At 41.5% G+C, this 18214-nt stretch overlaps 1 protein-coding gene across 1 annotated transcript in view; it reads right to left on the bottom strand.

Moving 5' to 3' along the window:
- The window catches only part of mecr (mitochondrial trans-2-enoyl-CoA reductase), a 31261-nt gene extending 20367 nt beyond the window's left edge, over nt 1-10894 (bottom strand). The window contains exons 1-4 of the mRNA XM_042338705.1: nt 10748-10894; nt 6596-6693; nt 5426-5557; nt 2668-2811 (exon numbers count right to left, since the gene is read on the bottom strand). Of these exons, the coding sequence (XP_042194639.1) occupies nt 2668-2811; nt 5426-5557; nt 6596-6641 (322 nt within the window). The 5' untranslated portion in view covers nt 6642-6693; nt 10748-10894. The remainder of the gene's footprint in view (nt 1-2667; nt 2812-5425; nt 5558-6595; nt 6694-10747) is intronic.
- Nucleotides 10895-18214: the final 7320 nt, after the last annotated feature.

Raw genomic sequence — 18214 nt, 5'->3', positions numbered from 1 at the left:
CAGAGTTCTGGCTGAATGCTAATCAGGCACCTCAGATCAATCTGTCCTAGCTCCAAACTGTTTATATCTACTATATCAAATAATCTTCTGCATTTCAGCCATTTGAAGAGAATGCATTATACCCGAGTCCATCTTGAATGCAAACTACAATATCTGATTGTAAATTGCTAAACGGAGACACATATTTGTAATTTCTGAAAATAAAGGTTTTGTAACTTAGGCCGGCAGGAGACCATCAGTGCATCTAGCTTTTCCAGCCAACTTCCCATAAGATTCCTTCAATGTATCTAATGCTAAATATTATAACCCAGAACCATTTTAGTTGGCAGAAACTGGTCTAGTTGCTTTTCAAAACCTTTTGTAATTCCTTATTTTCCTAATGCGCCCATCACCACGTCACCTGCATCTCCTACTCTCTTTTGTGTTGGAATATTATACAGAATATACCCGGAATCAGAAAAATACATCTGAATCTAAAAATTTGGAAAACGTTGGGAATTTTTGGATGGGTGGCAAGCTGAAAGGTGTATAAAAATCCTTTTGGGTCTCCATGCCTGAGGTGCACCACAATACTATATATGCTCACCCCAATAACTAGGGCTCATTATGAGATTTTCATCACCCTAAAAAACACTTGAATGACTAATTTTGAGTTATGGTTGAATTAATTGAAAGACGTAATCCCCTTTGGAGAAGCTTATACATCATATAAAAGGTCAAGACAATGAAAGGACTGAGTTTTACAAGCCATCGGCATTTGGTTTGGAGAAGATTAAAGTGGCTCTCTGATCTCTTTACACAGGATTATTTAATAACACCCTTCATTCAGTTTATCGTTAATGGTGATTCACAGCTCACTCTCGCACTGAGTTTTCTCACATCTGATGCCACTCCAATTGTTCATCCCACGTTTCTAACAGTTTCTCAATCTTGTTCTCGAGCTACAGTTTCTCACCGGCTGTGACGCAATGACATTGCTCTACACTCTTGATTCCTCAGGTTCAGTGTTTGGTCTTGTATCCACAAGCTACTGAGCAAGGAAAATCACTGAGGCTCTGACAGTGAGAAATTGAGAGACAAGAGCATCAGTCTGCAGCCAGTAGAAAGAAACCGCAGGAGGAATTAAATCTGAGAAAACCAGTATAAGTCACTGAACAAGTAGCTTAAGAAACCGATTCAATTATCTGAACACGGCGTATTGTGTGAAACATGCTCTACAATTCCTGGAAGCAGTTACATGATGATCATATACAACCATTTCAACAGGTTCAATTCACTGATGCATTGCGTTTACAAACACCCAGTGAACACAATATTATAATGACTTATCCAAAACGTGCACATTTCTGAAAAATAAATACAAGGCTATTTTTCTGCTGTCCCTGCATCTGTGCCAGTAATTGAGTGATTTAGACACAGGAAATCAGCTTGTTAACGTCTTTTGGAATTTTGATGTCTTTGTTTCTTAGAAGTATTTTTAAAATATATATACATTATATATATACATATATAAAAAACAAATGCTACAAGACCACAACAACTCAGGTGTGAGAAATTGTCTTGCGGAAAAATAACCAGAGATAAAAGTGACCAACTTGGCAAACTGCTTGCTAACTCAAAGTGTAATTTCTTTGTCGCTTTGTAGAATCACAACATCACTTTAATCAGTCTCATTTTTCAAGCCCTCCCCACTGCCCCCCACAGCTCATTACTTTCAGTGGTGAATTTCAATTTTTTTAAAATTACACGCAGGCCTGTATTTTTTCACACACACGAACAACTTGAGGAACTGGCTACATCCTAATCTTTTCCTTTGGATTATTTATACATTTTAAAGATATACTTAAATATCAAACCTGAATATTTATCTCCTGCCCTACCTGCCTCACCATTGGCGGTCAGGATTTAGCCTGTCTGCTCCCGCTCTCTGGAACTCCATCCACCCTGCTCTCTGGAACTCCATGTTTAAGGTCCGTCTCAAGATCTACTTCTTTGACTGCTTTCAGTCATCATTCCTCTCCCCTCCTTAGCTCTCAACTCCAGATTGCGTGCCAAGACACGATCGTTAAATGCTTTGGAACATCCTCCCCACGTGAAAGGCGCTATATAAAGTAAATTATAAAAACCTAGCAAGACACCCAGTACTCTGAAAGAATGATGTATGGATTACGTTTGGGAATCCTGCACCATGCCAACTCCCTTCTTTCAAGCACCCTGGTATGCTACCCTATACAAATGCAAGTTGTTGTTGTTATATACTGCACTCCTTACAGATCAATAACCCTCAGTTGAAGCACTTCCAGGATCAAGACAATAAAGGAAACCCTTGCCCGCAATTGCTCATATAATCACCCTAGACATCACGCTGGACTAAATTCCCGTGAATTTTTCCTGTTTGCTTGAACTAAGAATGTCTCCTCTTGTAAGCATTTCTCCTCAACCAAGGAATGACTCTGATCCTATCACACCTGAACAAGCAGCACTATCAAAATATACAATGCATCGCTTAAGGTTTGTGCCTGCGAGTAGCATTTAACATATCAGGTATCACCAACTGCATGAACTTTGGTAAATTCAATAAGTAAAGGATAAAAGCCTCACAGATTTCTGTAAGGTGCTTAGTTTCCACACTTTAATGATATCTTACAACTGAATGGTGGTACCTACCAGGCTTCAAGGACTCAAAGTCGTACAGCATTCTGTAGGCAGTACATGGGTTGACAGCTAAGGTGGCGGCACACAGAAGAGGCACATCAATGGGGAGCTTAACAAAAGCACTTTCATTGCCCACTGCCTCCGTCGCCCAGGTTCCTGTAACAAATACATGTCTCAAAAATAGGCTTCACTACCTAATTGCTAGTCTTCTAAAATAACATTGTTCAACTGAACTGCTTTACACCTCAAATACTATACACCAATTCCAAGGTGTCAAACCACAGATGTATTAACTGCTGTTGATATGTTACGAACGCACAAGCAGACCAGTCGGAAAGCCATGAAATCATCTCCTCTCCTCTTACCCCCACAAAGATATTCAGCTGTAGAATAGTAACCCTCTCCCCTCACCGCAATAAAAAAGAAACTATATGTAAAAAAAAACAGATCATGTTGAAAAGCTGCAAAGAAAATATCGTCTCACAAAGTGTTAAATTGGTTCAGGAATTCCCTGCATAAATATTCACATCATTCATGAATGATAATGGTTGAGAAAAATATTCAAAACTTCTGGAAGCTGCATTGAAGGCTCATGATTTAAACATTCATTTTCTCAGATTAAGTTCAAAGCGCACTATGATCAAAGAGACTAAACCCAGGCAATGACTGTGAGACAAAATAATAGTGTACTTACCTTGAAGGGTATTCTAAATTAAAACCTCTATATGGAATATATGTTAGAAATAAAATGCCCTTGATGCAGACTAAACAAATTATTTGCACAGATTCCTAATTAAAGCTACATTATCCAATGAGATCTAAATGATGACAGAGAAATTGAAGCTTCCTGTACCTTGCACATCAAGGGAGAAATTATAATTTGCTTTGGATGATTTATATAATCCATATTTACAAGGAGTGATCATTCATAATAATCCTTGCATTTGATATAAGCCTTCTCACATCGTTGAGGCATCTCAAAGCGCTTCACAGAATGTACTGTAAAGTAAATTGACTATATATTTTGTGGGATCTTCTGGGCCCTGCTATTTCTAACAATCTTGCTACAAACTGCTAGGAGGTAAGGTTCAGTGTCAACTGAGGCTCATCATTTCGTCCACAAAATATATGGTCAATTCACTTTACAGTATATTCTGTGTAGCATTTTGAGACGTCTAGAAGACGTGAAAAGCGCTGTATCAAATAATGGATGATTATTATCATCATCATCATCAAATATGCTCTGAACCAAGATAATCAAATGCAAATGATTATTATATTGCCTGAAAAACAAGGGTTCTTTTGATTATTGGAATTTACAAGCATTGCGCAAGTCCAGCCTGTATTTTTCCCCCCAACATAGGTAAACTCTTTCATTCACAATTTATATATTCCGTGTTTGTGGTCCTCTAGTGGGTGGAAATGCTGCGTCTTAAAAAAATTGATTGATTCGGGACTACGGTTTCTTATTGCTTTAAACTGTTCCCTGAAGTGATCATAATGTAAATTTAATTTAGTCCAGGCCTGACTTAATATCTTTTTTAAAAACTAATCTTTAACAATCATCAACCACCCATGGCCAGATTCCAAGAATCATGTAAAGGCCTTTTGGAAAAAAATAATTTTGACTTATTCTGATTTTTATTTTACACACGGAAATATGCAGATGGGCTGGGGTCTAATTTCTGGTATTTCTTAACGGGATTCCTCAATAAGAGATTCCAATTCATGCAGACTCCTGCTAGGTAATCGGATCTGTGGGAACTCAAAGTCAAAGAAATCTGTCTGCGGAGTACAGTTAACACAGGTTTTGATGGGTTTTCAAACGCACTTCTTGTTAAGGAATCCTGTTAAGAAATAACTTCAAATTACTTCCCAAAATTGGATGGTGCATTTCATCAAATTTTTTTTTAATGGGATGAAACTATGTGTTATCGAGCTCAACTCTGAAAAATTGTACTCTATGTAACTAAGAGAGAGCATCTTTTTTCATAGAAACAGAATCGCACAATAATCCAAGTGTGATGTTTAAGCTACGTGCATTATGACATAAGTAATGGCTGGCAGGAAATTGCACGGCAATAATTCAAACAACCAGTTTGCTTTTTACAACTCGCCAATGGCCCAGTGAGTTTATCCAGCTAAACGGTTAATGCAAAAGGACTGGGACGATCCCAGGTTCAATCCCCAGTCAATGTCGAGTGAGGTGATCTCAGTGAGGGTGGGTAAGAAAGCTGCAATTAAGCCCCAACTGACCTGCGTTACAGAGTAGGGGGAAAATTGGTCAAGGTTCCCATTTGCTATCCAATTACCACAGGGATGCATGTGTTGACTCTGATTGACGAATGATTACAGTGGCAAAGCCTCCACAGTCAGGAAGCTAACAAACACTTGCTGTCAAAGCTCCGATAGGGCTTATGGCAATTCAGGGGCAAGGCTCTGAAAAATGATTGGTATTAATGACCCTACCAGATTTCAAGGCTTCAACTGTCCTGAAGAATTAATTGTTGCACACCCATTAAGACATTAAATTTTTATAGGGCGCCTCAGAAAAATAGCAAAGCACTTTACAATAATTACTGTCAGGTGAGGGGACTTTTTTTTTCTTGTAGGCAAAAACCATGATGGCCATTTTATGCACATGTTACAATTAGCAACAATCTGAATGACTGATTAATCCAGAGGATTTCCACAGCACAGCACTGATGGCTATTTCTGATTGCCTCTTCAATGCACACCCTTGAACAAACATCGAAAACTGCAAACTTACCCAGCCCCGTATTTGATGGTATCACCAGATCACCAGCTTTCACACTGGACACCCGACTGCCGACATCTAAAACCCGTCCCACACCTTCATTCCCTCCAATGGCTGGCAGATCAGGAAGAATCGCGTAGGTGCCTGAAAAAGATACCCTGGTTTGGATAAAGACAAGACCTTTGTCCCATTTGTTCTTATCCTTCCTGAATACGCTCTCTCCCTTATTCCCTTCGAGCAACATTAAATGATCTAGTCTTGGTATATTCACCATTCTTCTGGTAACCTATTCCAGTCGTCATTTTATCTCCGTATAATACTTCCTGGTATCTGTCCTAATATTGTCCTTCACAACTCTGAACCTGTGCTCTCTTATCCTGCTAGCCGGCATATCTGAAGTGCTGTATAGTTGTGCTGCAGTGATTAACACAAGAAGGTAAAGCACTCTCGTTTTGTCCTTGGTCAGGAAGGGAAGAGCCAAGGATCCAAAGGTTTTGCGTTGGTTCTGAGCTGGAGAGACACCAGGATATAATAATAATCTTTGCATTTGATATAGCGCCTTATTACATCGCCGAGACGTCTCAAAGCATTCACAGGATCTACTGTAAAGTGTAGTGTTTTGTGGGCAAACGCGCCATCCAGTAATCAAGTAATAATGGAAGCTTTTTCTCAAGAGACTATAGTTCCTTCAATATAACGGCATGGACAAAACCTCCATCAAGTTTTACTTATTCAGTGTTCCACTTCTGTTCTTGAACGCTTCATGCAAATAACATAACTAATCTTAGGCTCTGTTCTTATCTTGCAAATACTTTGGCTAACTGTAATTCTTTCCTATGGCGAGAATGTCCCCCATGGTGTACAAGTCCCTGTGCTTAACACAATTACAGATTCCACTCGAAACACTTGAGGACTAAAACATAATCAACTTTGAGCACATGCAGATAGGTAATCATCTGAAAATTAATTTACGTTGCCTCAAGCAACATGGCAACTGTGAATGCCAAGTCTTGATTCTAACTTAACTGTTCTGAACACTTAAAGTAGAGTCAACAACAGTTCTCTTTTCTGCAGTGCTTCAGGTCATATCTGCACGCGAAGATAATTTGATTAATGTATAAAGAACATTTCAGATATCAGTCATTCTTTGATGATGAAGCCACTTGATGTTTGAAGTACTACCTTGGACCATGTTGATGTCTGATGGATTGATGGGTGCTGCCAGCATCTGAACCTTGATATCATAATCACCGACGCTAGGGAGCTCCAGGCTCTCAAGCCTGCAAAAAAAGAATGGATGACTTCATTCGTTGTAAAAGTTTCAATCCATCGACAAGCCAGCCTTTCACAGGTTGCACAAATTGTCTTTTCACAAGTTAATCTTCAAAAGAATGATCAAATGCTCTCTTTTGCATATATCACCAGCTAAAAGGGTTCAGAGAGTTGCTCTGAGCAAAATAAAACAGCAAATAAATGGACGAGGTTTGCTTGAGATCAATGAATACATAATGGGATTTTAGACGTGTGAAAGAGCCTTACTCAACAACCTTGAGTAAATTATCTTTAGTATGTGTTTTCCCTTACAGAGCTTTGTGTATCTTGAATGTCGTATTCTACGCACACATTGATGGGATTCCACCACACGCACAAGATGTCCTTAACCAAACAAACAACCTGCTGCAATAGTAAGATATGCCCACAGTTTGGCAACGATTGACTATTCGCCTATGAAACACACAGTCACTTCACTTTACAATAAATCCTGTGACTTGCTTAGAGAAGTTTCCCCGACATGAAAAGCGCTTTATCAATTGCAAGGATTAGTTAGATTATTGTGCACCCACAATGTCCACAAGACGGAAGCTGTTGCTGGTACTTGTGCACAGTAGACAGTATTCTTCGAAGCTTTGATTAACGCGCGCTGTTGAGCCATACCACAGGGAAGGCTTTGCTGTGCGCAATTGGCTGCCGCGTTCGCCCACAAATATACAGTCAATTCACTTTGCAGTATGTTCTGTGAAGCGCTTTGGGACGTCCTCCCGACGTGAAAAGCGCTATATCAAATGCAAGGATTATTATTATTATTAAGGCTGCTTTATCTGTATCCAATTGTGCTATTTCTCCCTGGGAATCTTTTACTGAATAGCCAAATATGTCCCACTTATGAACCACGTGCACAAACACCAAAGAAAAAAAATATGATGATAGATTCACCTTCCTCTTAAACGTGTAGCAAATGCACAAAAACTAGCCAAATTTTGTGGAAATTTTTGTTGCTACTTTCAAAATCTTGACCAGAAGCCAAGACGGATAAAAACAGGCACGCACATTCAATTTGCTGGAATGGAATGATACATCACACAGCAGTGGAGCCTGGAATTATTCAACTGAGCAATTTAAATAACGGGAAGTCTGCTGCACCAGTGATCTGTCTGATATTATCAGCACAAGCAACAGCCATGCAAGCTCAGGGTGTGAAGACCACGACAACATTTACATGCTTTGAGACATCTCAAAGATGTGATAAGGCACTATATTAACTGCAAAGATTATTATTATATTATTAAAATGGAGAATTGTGTTTTGTAAAAAAGCCAGGGATCTCCTTAGCCCCCCTTCTCTCATACATCAAACCGCCATTGTCTTGGCTATTGCCAGTCTTGAGCAGAGAATGGTGAGTTATAAGGATGGGGGTTGTAAGAAGAAGAGTATATTGTCTGTGCTGTGAGGGGATTTCAAGAGCCAGTAACACCAACAGTAACCATGGGAACCATGCATGCACCGTCTTCAATTTCAATCAGTGATGGACTCCTACAAAAATCAGACCTCAACGTCCCAAATATCTGGTGAAGCCAAAAGTCAACTGCACGGTATGAAGCATCTCTTAAAAGTCTCAGCACTGAGCATCCTTTAATTAGGGATGACAAGTCCTGGCACGCACAAACTTATAACGCTGTTAAGTATTTCTCTGTTAGTATTTAGAAACTATATTTCAATGGAAATTTGCTAATTAACACTTGTTTTATTCAGCTCAGTTTACATGTTTTGGGAAATTGAATTATTTTCTTATAATCTAAACTGTAAAATGCCTGTCCCATTCCTTACTGAGTAGTAAAAACAGCTGTGTTTTATGCCAGATGTGGAAATGATGAATAAATAGTCTGTTTTCTCACAGTGGGCCCTGGAAGGTGAGGAAACAAACTCATAATATGTTTGCGTTTCAATCTGTTTTGCCAACAAAGTTTCATTTTTCTTTAATAAAAAATCCAATTTAATACACACCATTTTGATCCTGGTAACTGAAATAGTTTCCTCTAAAGGTATAAAATATCAAACCTTTAAAAAGGGACAAAATGTAAAAATAAACAGATAAAGTACTCCATCTCTCTCACTCTGTGGAGAACGTATGATTTATTGAATGAAATAGCAAGTTAGGAAATTCGGAAAAAGCAACATTTAAAATTGAACGAATAGTAACCAAGATGTTCAATGTGCACCATTTGCATAGGCACCCTGCTCAAATGTCAGATTTCTGGTACGTTATTGCTTTCAGATTCGATTACTTTTGGCTTCTCTAGAGTTACATTCGCCCAGGGGAGGGGACAAAAAAGAGAGATATTAAATCCAATTGTAGACCAAACTATGACAATGACCGAGACCAACAAAACATCAGGATTCTCATAAACTATAACACTGAAACATCCCAAAGCAATTTACAGAGGATTGCTATAACCTTTTATTTATTTAATACTATATATCTATCTCTTTGACCATGCTTTCAGTCAACTTTCTCCTCCCCACCCTTCACTATCGCCCCCAGCTTGGGTGTGCAGCCAGCAGTGTCAAGCTCTTTGGGATGTTCTCCTGTCCCGAAAGACGCTACACAAATGTGTATTGCCTTGTATGTTGTTATATATTATCTTGTCATATTACATTGATTACCATACAATAATAATCATCCTTACGTCTGCTTCAGTGCCTTTCACATCAGAAAGACGTCTCAAAAAGCTTCACAGAGTGTACTATAAAGTGCAGTGACTGTAAGGCTTTGTGGGTGAATGTGACAATTTGCGCACAGTGACGTTTCACAAAGCGAAGCGAGCGATTTTGATCAGGGGGGGAGTTGTCAAGTAGTTCACCAGGAGAGAGAGAGAGAGAGAGGAACTCCCCTCTCGTTTCCGATAGTTCCAGGGGGATCTTCATCGTGCGTGGGTTCAACGTCTCATCCAAAGGACGGCACCTCCGACAAGGCAAAACCCCCACCTCTGCCCCCACTCCCCCCCAGTGCTGCATTGGAGGGTCAGTTTAGACCAGATGTGACTCCCAAGTGCCGACGCGGGGCTCGAACCCACGACCCCGTGACGCAAGAGGCGAGAGGAGTGCCAGGACGGCTTGAGAACGTTTACCAACCTGTGGCCCCAGCTGACACACAAATGGCCTCAACCGAGAAATAAATATTAACGATAGTAACAATAATCCCTGCATTTGATACAGCGCCTTATCCCGTCTTCTCGACGTCTCAAAGCGCTTCGCGGAATAGGCTGTGAAGTGAATTTACCAGTATGTATTCTGTGGCCAAAACGCGGCCGCCAACTGCGCTCAGCGGCGGCGTTTGTGTATAACAAACATAAATATATATTGTAAATAAATGTAAATAAGTCAAACCCATTCTAATAATTGTAAGGTTATAATGACCTTAAAGCTCGGTCACCCCCTCTGATACGGGCCCAGAGATCACTCGATAATCATATGGATCGAGTTCAAGACCCTCACCCTCGTGTTCAAGTCCCTGCGCTCCTCTGGATCGAGTTCAAGACCCTCACCCTCGTGTTCAAGTCCCTGCGCTCCTCTGCACCCCCCGACCTCCTCTCTCCTCAAAACAGCGCCCGTCGCCTCCGTTCCTCCAGGTCTGGCTTTCTCCTCCTGCCCCGAGTCCTCCGCTCCCCCTCGGCGGCCGCGCCCCGAGGCTCTGGAACTGCCTTCCTCACTCCCTTCGCCTCGTTCCCTCCCTTCCCATTTTCGGGTCTCTGCTGAAGACCTTTCTTTTCGACCGCCCGCGCCTTTGGTCACCTTTCCCCCCCCCCCTCCTCCCCTCCCCCTCCCCTCCTCCCCTCCCCCCCTCCCCCCGGGCTCGGCCCCGGGATCCGTAACTGTAAAGCGCTCTGAGACGCCGTCCGGCCTGGAGGGCGCTATATACACCCAAGTTGCTGTTGTTGTTGTCGTTGTAAATATTCAGTGTTATTATTGTTCTCGTGTAGTTGCCGAGTGAGTGAGTGAGTGAGGCGGTGAGTGAGTGAGTGAGTGAGTGGCCGCGACCTCTGACCCTCGCTTTACCGGATCACGCTGAGCGGCTCGCCGTGTTTGCGGTACCGGAGGCCCTCGCGCTGGCCCCGCGCCGTCACCGAGCCGCTCGGAGCCCGCCGCCTCCCGAGCGAGCCCTCGCCCCCGGGTCTCCGGGCGGCCAGGAGCCGCCGAACGCAGGCCGCCCTCCTCAGCGCCATGGCTGACGGCCTCGTCTCCACGGCAACGGCCAAAGGGGGGATGGGATGGGGAGGGGGCGGTCGCGTCGGTCGCGGTCGGCGCTTTCTGATGATGTCACGCCGCTACTACCCCTCCGGCCGGCGCGGCTCCGATGACGACATCAACAGCTGTAGCTTGTCAAGGGGGACACATGGCCACCATGTGCCAGTGACCACTTGATGCACAGAGAGCAATGGGGCAGCCTGGAGCACAAACAAACAAACAAGCAAACAAGCAAACAAATAAACAAATAAACAAATAAACAAACAAGCAAACAAATAAACAAGCAAATAAATGAATGAATAAAATAAATGAACGAACGAACGGTAATAATACAATAATAATAATAGTAATTAATGACCCTTGCGATCCGATGGAGCGCCTTATCACGCCTGCGGGTCCTTCTCAAAGCGCTTCACGGGCGACGCTGTAAAGTGCGGCGCGCGTGTATTTTGTGGGTGAAACAACCGTGCAAGTTACGCGTTATGAATAAATAGATCCGTGCATAAATAGAAATACAAATATATAAATAACTAAATACATACATGCATACATACATACATACGTATTATTATGTATTATCTATGTGACGTACATACACGAATCGTTAAATACATAAATAGTGAAAGAAACATATAAATAAGTAAATAAATAAAGCAATAAATAATTAATGAATATCTTCCTTGGTTGATAATTACGATTTATTACTCTTTGATAAACCAATCAACCAAGAAATGGATCAATCACGAAATAGGCCAATAGACAAACAAAAAAAAGCGATTAAAAAAGAAACAAATGCAATAAATTCCTTAATTAACCAACCGATCAATCAGACAATAAATACGTAGATATATTAATAAATATACCACAGTCTATTCATTAGTTTTGGTTCTGCAGGTTGGTACATTCTTTCATAAGAAAAATATCTAATTTTGAGAAGCTGACCTTGTTACTTATGCCTTGTTTGCTTTCCAGTGAAATATATGAGCCAGAGCTTCAGATCAGAGCTCTCAGCAATGCACTTACCAAAAAGCTGAATTCCTCAATGGCTTCCATAGTTTATATGTATATACTTGAAGTTAATGAAAACTTGCGAAAAGTCTTGCTCTCAAATGAAATTATGGTGTAGTATTTAATTATTGCCTACACATACACAGACACTGCATTTGACAGCAGTTACCTATGAAGAGGTTTGAGATATTGACCCACATCAAATTCAACTACAGTATTATTATTATAATTAACCGAATTTCTGTGTTTATGTATTTAGTTCAGTGCAGCCTCCCTCCATCTGTTTTGACTTGAGACTTCCAGCATTTGTCTTTTCTTTTATTTAACAGCTTGAAAGAAATGCGCTGATGAGTATAATAAAGGGGCCCATCAACATTGCTTATGTCTCACGCTGCTCAGAGAATACAGTCACGCTGCCAATACTGTGGTTGAAGTCTGCTCATCTGGTCAGGGAGTCAGCCTGGAGCACTCTTGCTTCTGAGTCAGAAGGATGTGGGTTCAAGCCCCACTTGGGGACGTTGAGCTAATCATCTAGCCTGTTCAGTGTGCTGCGGGGTGTGCTGCATTGATTGCAGTGACGTCCTTTGGATGAGACGTTCAAGTGAGGTCCCGTCTGTGCTTGTTCCGATGGAGATTAAAGATCCTATGGCGCTCTTCGAAACAAGATACGAATTTCTCTGGGTCTGTGTCCTGGTTGACATCCACCCTCCCACCCCACCCACCCAAAAAAAGATTAAATTGGTCATTCACGTTGTTGCCACGTCCGCCCACACAATATACAGTCAATTCACTTTACAGTATATCCTGTGAAGCGCTTTGAGGCGTCTCGAATATGATAAGGCGCTGTATTATTTTATTACTAAATTACACAGTCACTTTTCAGGATGTGATACGGTGTTACATGAAATGCAAGGCTTATTATAGTTATTATTATCTGCCACGTTTTCGCAAAGTTGCAAAAACTGGATACATCAAAAAGTACCAGTTTGTTTAATATCAAACGCGCACATATATACATATTATATATCTGGCATTTCAGCCCCAGAAACTCAATCTCAACAAGCTGATGACCAACAGAGCCAAATTAGTGCAGTTAATTACACAAAGCTATGAGGAACAAGGAACAATCATATTTTATTCAGGAGACCAATTGATCACATGTCTGCTCTCCAAACACAGGAGGCCTGATTTTATATTGCATATAGATAACAGATATCTGAGCAGACAGATGTGTTGATGGGTCATCCCCTCAACACTTTGCAATCCATCTCTTTCAATAAGCCTGGATACAAAGCTAAGGTCTCTTGTGCTTGGCCAGCACAGTGATGATCAATTAAACTCTGAATAAAACATGAACTTCTGAAAGGATTATGTTTGCGTCTCAAGTCTAGCAAGTTCTTCGCTTTCAACAACAACTTGAATTTATATAGTGCCCTTCACTAATAATTCCTTCAAAAAAAATGAATAATACATTGGTTACTCCACGACTGTTTGTGGGACACTGCTGTGCGCAATTGGCTGCTGTGTTTCGCCCACAAATTATACAGTCAATTCACTTCACAGTATATTCTGTGAAGTGCTTTGAGGCGTCCCGAAGACGCGATAAGGCGCTATTTCAAATGCAAGGATTATTCTTATTATTATTCACAGTGGGTGCCGTCTCGGAGCACTTTCAGACTTGTCTTTCCTTCTTCCCACACCCCTCCCCCCGCACCACCACCCCAGACGTTAAATGTCCCATGGCGCTACTCGAAAAGAGAAGGGAGTTTCTCCCAGTGTGCTTGCCGACAATTGCCCAGATAAAATCATTCATTCACTTCATGCCTATTTGCAGGGTATTGCTGTATGCAAATTGGTTTCCAAGTTCGCCTATGAAACACACAGTCACTTCACTTCACAGTAGGATCCAGTTGAGAGCTTTGAGACATCCTCCTGAAATGAAAGACTCCATATCAAATGCAAGGATTATTAATATTGAATGTTGAGAAAATGTCTAAGTAAAAGTGACTTAAAGCATTGCTCCAATTCACAAGCACAACAGATGAAATTTTCAGTGACTTGCCATCTGGTATTCTGTTCCTACCACAACTGATTTTATGACGGACAATAAAATAGTGAAGCTTTATTTTATCGCTACACCATTACATTTGTTTCTGAACCAGTATAATGCGTTAAAAACCTCTCATATCATTATGTAAAGATTTATCTATGTTCTCGAAAATCCCTTTAAAGTTGGAGATGGTGAATCTTTATAATTGAATATTTCAGTGAGTTTTCAGGGAAGCATCTTAATGTCCACAAAATACACAATCAATCCACTTTACAGTGGATCCTGTGAAGCGCTTTGAGACGTCTGAACGACTTGATAAGGCTATATAAATGCAAGGATTATTGTACTTCTATAATGCCTCCCTTTCTATCTATCTGGAACGTTGCCCCGTTGTGAAAGATGCTAACATTGAAATGCGAAGATCATTAATTTGGGGAAACTGATTTTAAAATCAGCTCTTAAAACGCATAAGTAGTAATAATAATCATCCTCGCGTTTGAGACGGTACCTTTTACGTGGGGAGGACGTCTCAAAGCACCTCAAGGGTTTCACTGTAAAGTGTAGCGGCTGTGTGTTTTGTAGGTGAACAAAATAAATGAAACTGGCTTCCAAATTAGGAATGGGTGTGGGAGAATTTTCTCAATTTCTGCGCAATTTCTTAAATTTTAAAACCAAACGGTTTTAATTCGAGGTGAAATTCGATCTTGATTTAGAAGTTCATCTCTCTGCAACTCTTAGAGAGGCGGCTTCAAAATTAATAATAATAATAATCCTTGCATTTGACACACGTCTTCGAGTCGACTAACAGCGTTTACTGTAAGGTGAATTGACTATGTATTTTGTGGGCGAAACATGGCAGCCAATTACGCAGAGAAGACTGAATGGAACAATTTGTGCCCAATCTTATACTCAGAAGGAAAAAAGGATTTCAGGGGCTGAAATTCAGGCCTGTCTTTACTTGGCATTATTAATATTATGGCAGCAAATGTCATTTTTCCTTCGTGCTAACACGTGGTTTGCTAAGTGGTATTTGCCTCGTCAGGTTCATCGTAAATTGCCAATTTTAAAGCACATTTATATTTACAGCATCAATCAATCAAAAAGCCAGGAATTGAACCCGCACAATTGCTTATTAAATCATATCACTGAGGAGCATTAACCGAGTCAGTTCTGAGGGGAATCCAGGAGGAACACTTATTACAAGAGGAAAATTGTGTGTTCCACCCACCTTAATTAGTTTGGCATCTCAGGGATCATAGAACAACAACAAAAATATTTATGCTTTTTCTCACCTGCCGAACCACCCCATCAGCGAATCAATTCATGGATAAACTGAAGGCGGTTCCGCAGATTATTTCTGCTCAGTCTCACTTGCTTCGGTAGTATGTCAGCCTGGCTCAGTCAGGAGCGCTCTTGCCTCTGAGTCACTAGGTTGCAGGTTCAAGCCCGTCATTTAATCTACCTGTTGCCTGACCTTCCAAGAAAATGTGGCAGATTAGTTCCATTCACAGTAATGGAACAGGTTTTGTTGCACGCTAGCTCGATCGAGAGAGACAGGACGAGGTATTGTTCAGCATAGAATGGTGCTTCTAATCTACAAGAGGCCAGGGAAACTCTCAGAGCAAACTTTAGTCAGGTAAATTAGCACAGTGCAAATGGAAGAGAATATCGATCAGTAGGTTCTTCTATTCCTCTGGGGGTGGTTAGGCATAAATTCATGTTTAAAGGCTGATCTCCTTTTTCCCTTTGTGTGCATCCATGCAAGGATAAATGCTTTGTGTTTTAATCTTCGCGCGAATTCAAACAACTTTAACCGAGTCCGCCGTGTTTTCACGAAATTACTTATTCACCGGCGAGAGCGGGGAACTCAATTTTCACCAGATGTTCGCCCCCGATGCTTGTTCGTGCTCTCAATCAATGTGTACAACACGATAATGGATGTTTCATGCGAAAATTGGGTGTAATCTAACCCCACCCAGAGTAGCAGTGATCTCTGCTTTCCAGCCAACAAGCTAATCACTTTGAAAATACGAGACTCGCAAAGCGCCTCTGTGACGGCACGGAGGCTTGGTTGTATCCAGTTACACTTTCGTCAACGTCTCCGCGATCGTTATGATAATAATCCTTACATTTGATACAGAGTCTACGACGTCAGAGCAAATACTCCACGGGATTTACTGTAAAGTGCGGATTTTTTAGCCGAATGCGGCAGCCAATTTGCACTGGTGTCAACCTTGACGGTAGCAGTTGAAAGTCTCCAGTGTGGGGATTGAACCCACAAATAATAATAATAATTTGGTCACTCAATCCACGACTGTTTGTTGCAATTGGCTGCCGCATTTAGCCCACAACATATACAATCCTTACAGTTTATTCTGTGAAGAACTTTGAGACGTCTCAACGACGTGATAAGGCGCTATATCAAATGCAAGGATTAATTATTTGTATTATCTGCTGATGAATATTGAACTTTGACAAAAAGCCATCTCTCTACTGAACGGAATCTGTATTTGCCGTATTAATTCCTGTTGGTCCTTGAAAAATCATCTGCTGGGGTCTTGCTGACTTTTACAATTCCTCATTATTATTGGCTCTTGGCTTTAATTGTAGGGCATGGCATTTTACAACAGGATTGTCTGCACAATATGGTATTTCCAAAAGCGCTTTGTTTTCTCCTCTGGGGTGGGCTTAAAGCTCCAACACATTAACAATCCTCCAGCACTCTATGGTAAACTCGAATGCCTTTTAAATGTCCTTTTAAATGTTGTGATTTGATTTGGTTTTGATGCATCATTTAGGGTGGTTGATGTTGGCGACGTTTTGTTAATAGTAATATAAAAGTAACAATGATCCTCGCCTTTGATGCAGCGTCTTATCCAGACGTCTCAAGGTGCTTCATGGCTTATTTTTGTAGGCCATCCCAGCAGCCAGTTTGCACACAGCGATGTCCAGCAAACAGCCACGCAGCTCATTTGGGGTGGATTGTCGGACAGGACTCCAGGAAGGAAACTAGGATCCTTAACGTCTGCCTCAACGGGACTCAGTTGGGACCTCGTGTTTTAACATCTCATCCGAAGGACAGATACCTAATTTAGCATGTCCAGGCTGCTGGAGAGGGGCGAACACAGTTGAAAGATGCTTCGATAAGACGCAGATTATTCACTGCACAAGATTCAACCCTCCTGTTAGCTGTGAACTGTCCCATCGCTAGGGATTCCCTGCCCCTCCTGTTGTTTCGAACAGCCCAACAGATAGACCCATGGATTTGAAATCCTTGTCTATGGTTACAGCACAAATTAATTATTGATTGCGGATCGGGTTGGAGCAATCAAACAAATGGCTGACGGCTCTGAGCATGGTGTTTTAGATTACCCACAAGGTTGCGGATTCCAGCTCCAAGTTGAGGCTTTAGCTCCCGGCCTGGGCTGTTACTCCAGGGCAATGCTGGGCTGCATTGATGGAGATTGCTAATTGGATGGGCTGTTAATAAAAATATTAATCCTTGCATTTTGCAGCACTTTCCACGTCGGGAGGACATCTCAAAGCACTTTCTGTAAAGTGTTGTGACTGTATGTTTTGTAGGAGAACAGTTCAAACGAGTCCCACCTGTCTGTTCTTCAGAGCTCTATTGGAGAAGAGAAGGGAGTTTCTCCAGTGTCCTGGCCAACAGTGCTCCATATAAATTAGTCCTTTAGTCTTTGTTCCAAACACTAACCCATGTGAAGGGCGCTATATAAATGCAAATTGTTGTTCGTTGTTTTTGTGCAAAATAGCTGCTGGGTTTTCCCGCAGAATCAGTTACTACACTCGACCGTAATTACTGCCAGACATGTTTTGCCATGATAAGGGGCTAGAAAAATTCAAGTTCTTTCTTCAGCATCCAAGCAGTCAGTGTTCAGTGAGATAAACCCTCTGGATTTGAATGGAGCTCGCCGGCTGCTCTCATCCCAAATCTAAAATGGAACGTGCGAGTAGTGAGCATGTTTCCCCAACTAAACCTCCAGAGATTGACCAACCGGCAGAGCAGGACTGAGATAAAGCCAGCAGTCTGAAGCAGAGTGGAACCACACACCAATGATTAAGCGCAGCACAACCGTCCCCGAAGCCTGGTTTCTACACATCAAGGTTAGTGGATCTGCCTCCTCCAGGCTCTCCATCCTCACATCAGGAAGATGAAGTGTTCTGTAGCTCAGTGGTTAGAGCACTCGCCTCGCAAACGA

The sequence above is a fragment of the Callorhinchus milii genome, unplaced genomic scaffold (assembly GCF_018977255.1).
Source record: "Callorhinchus milii isolate IMCB2004 unplaced genomic scaffold, IMCB_Cmil_1.0 Scaffold10, whole genome shotgun sequence".
NCBI classification, from domain to species: Eukaryota; Metazoa; Chordata; class Chondrichthyes; order Chimaeriformes; family Callorhinchidae; genus Callorhinchus; species Callorhinchus milii.
This window is presented reverse-complemented; position numbering and strand designations above follow the sequence as displayed.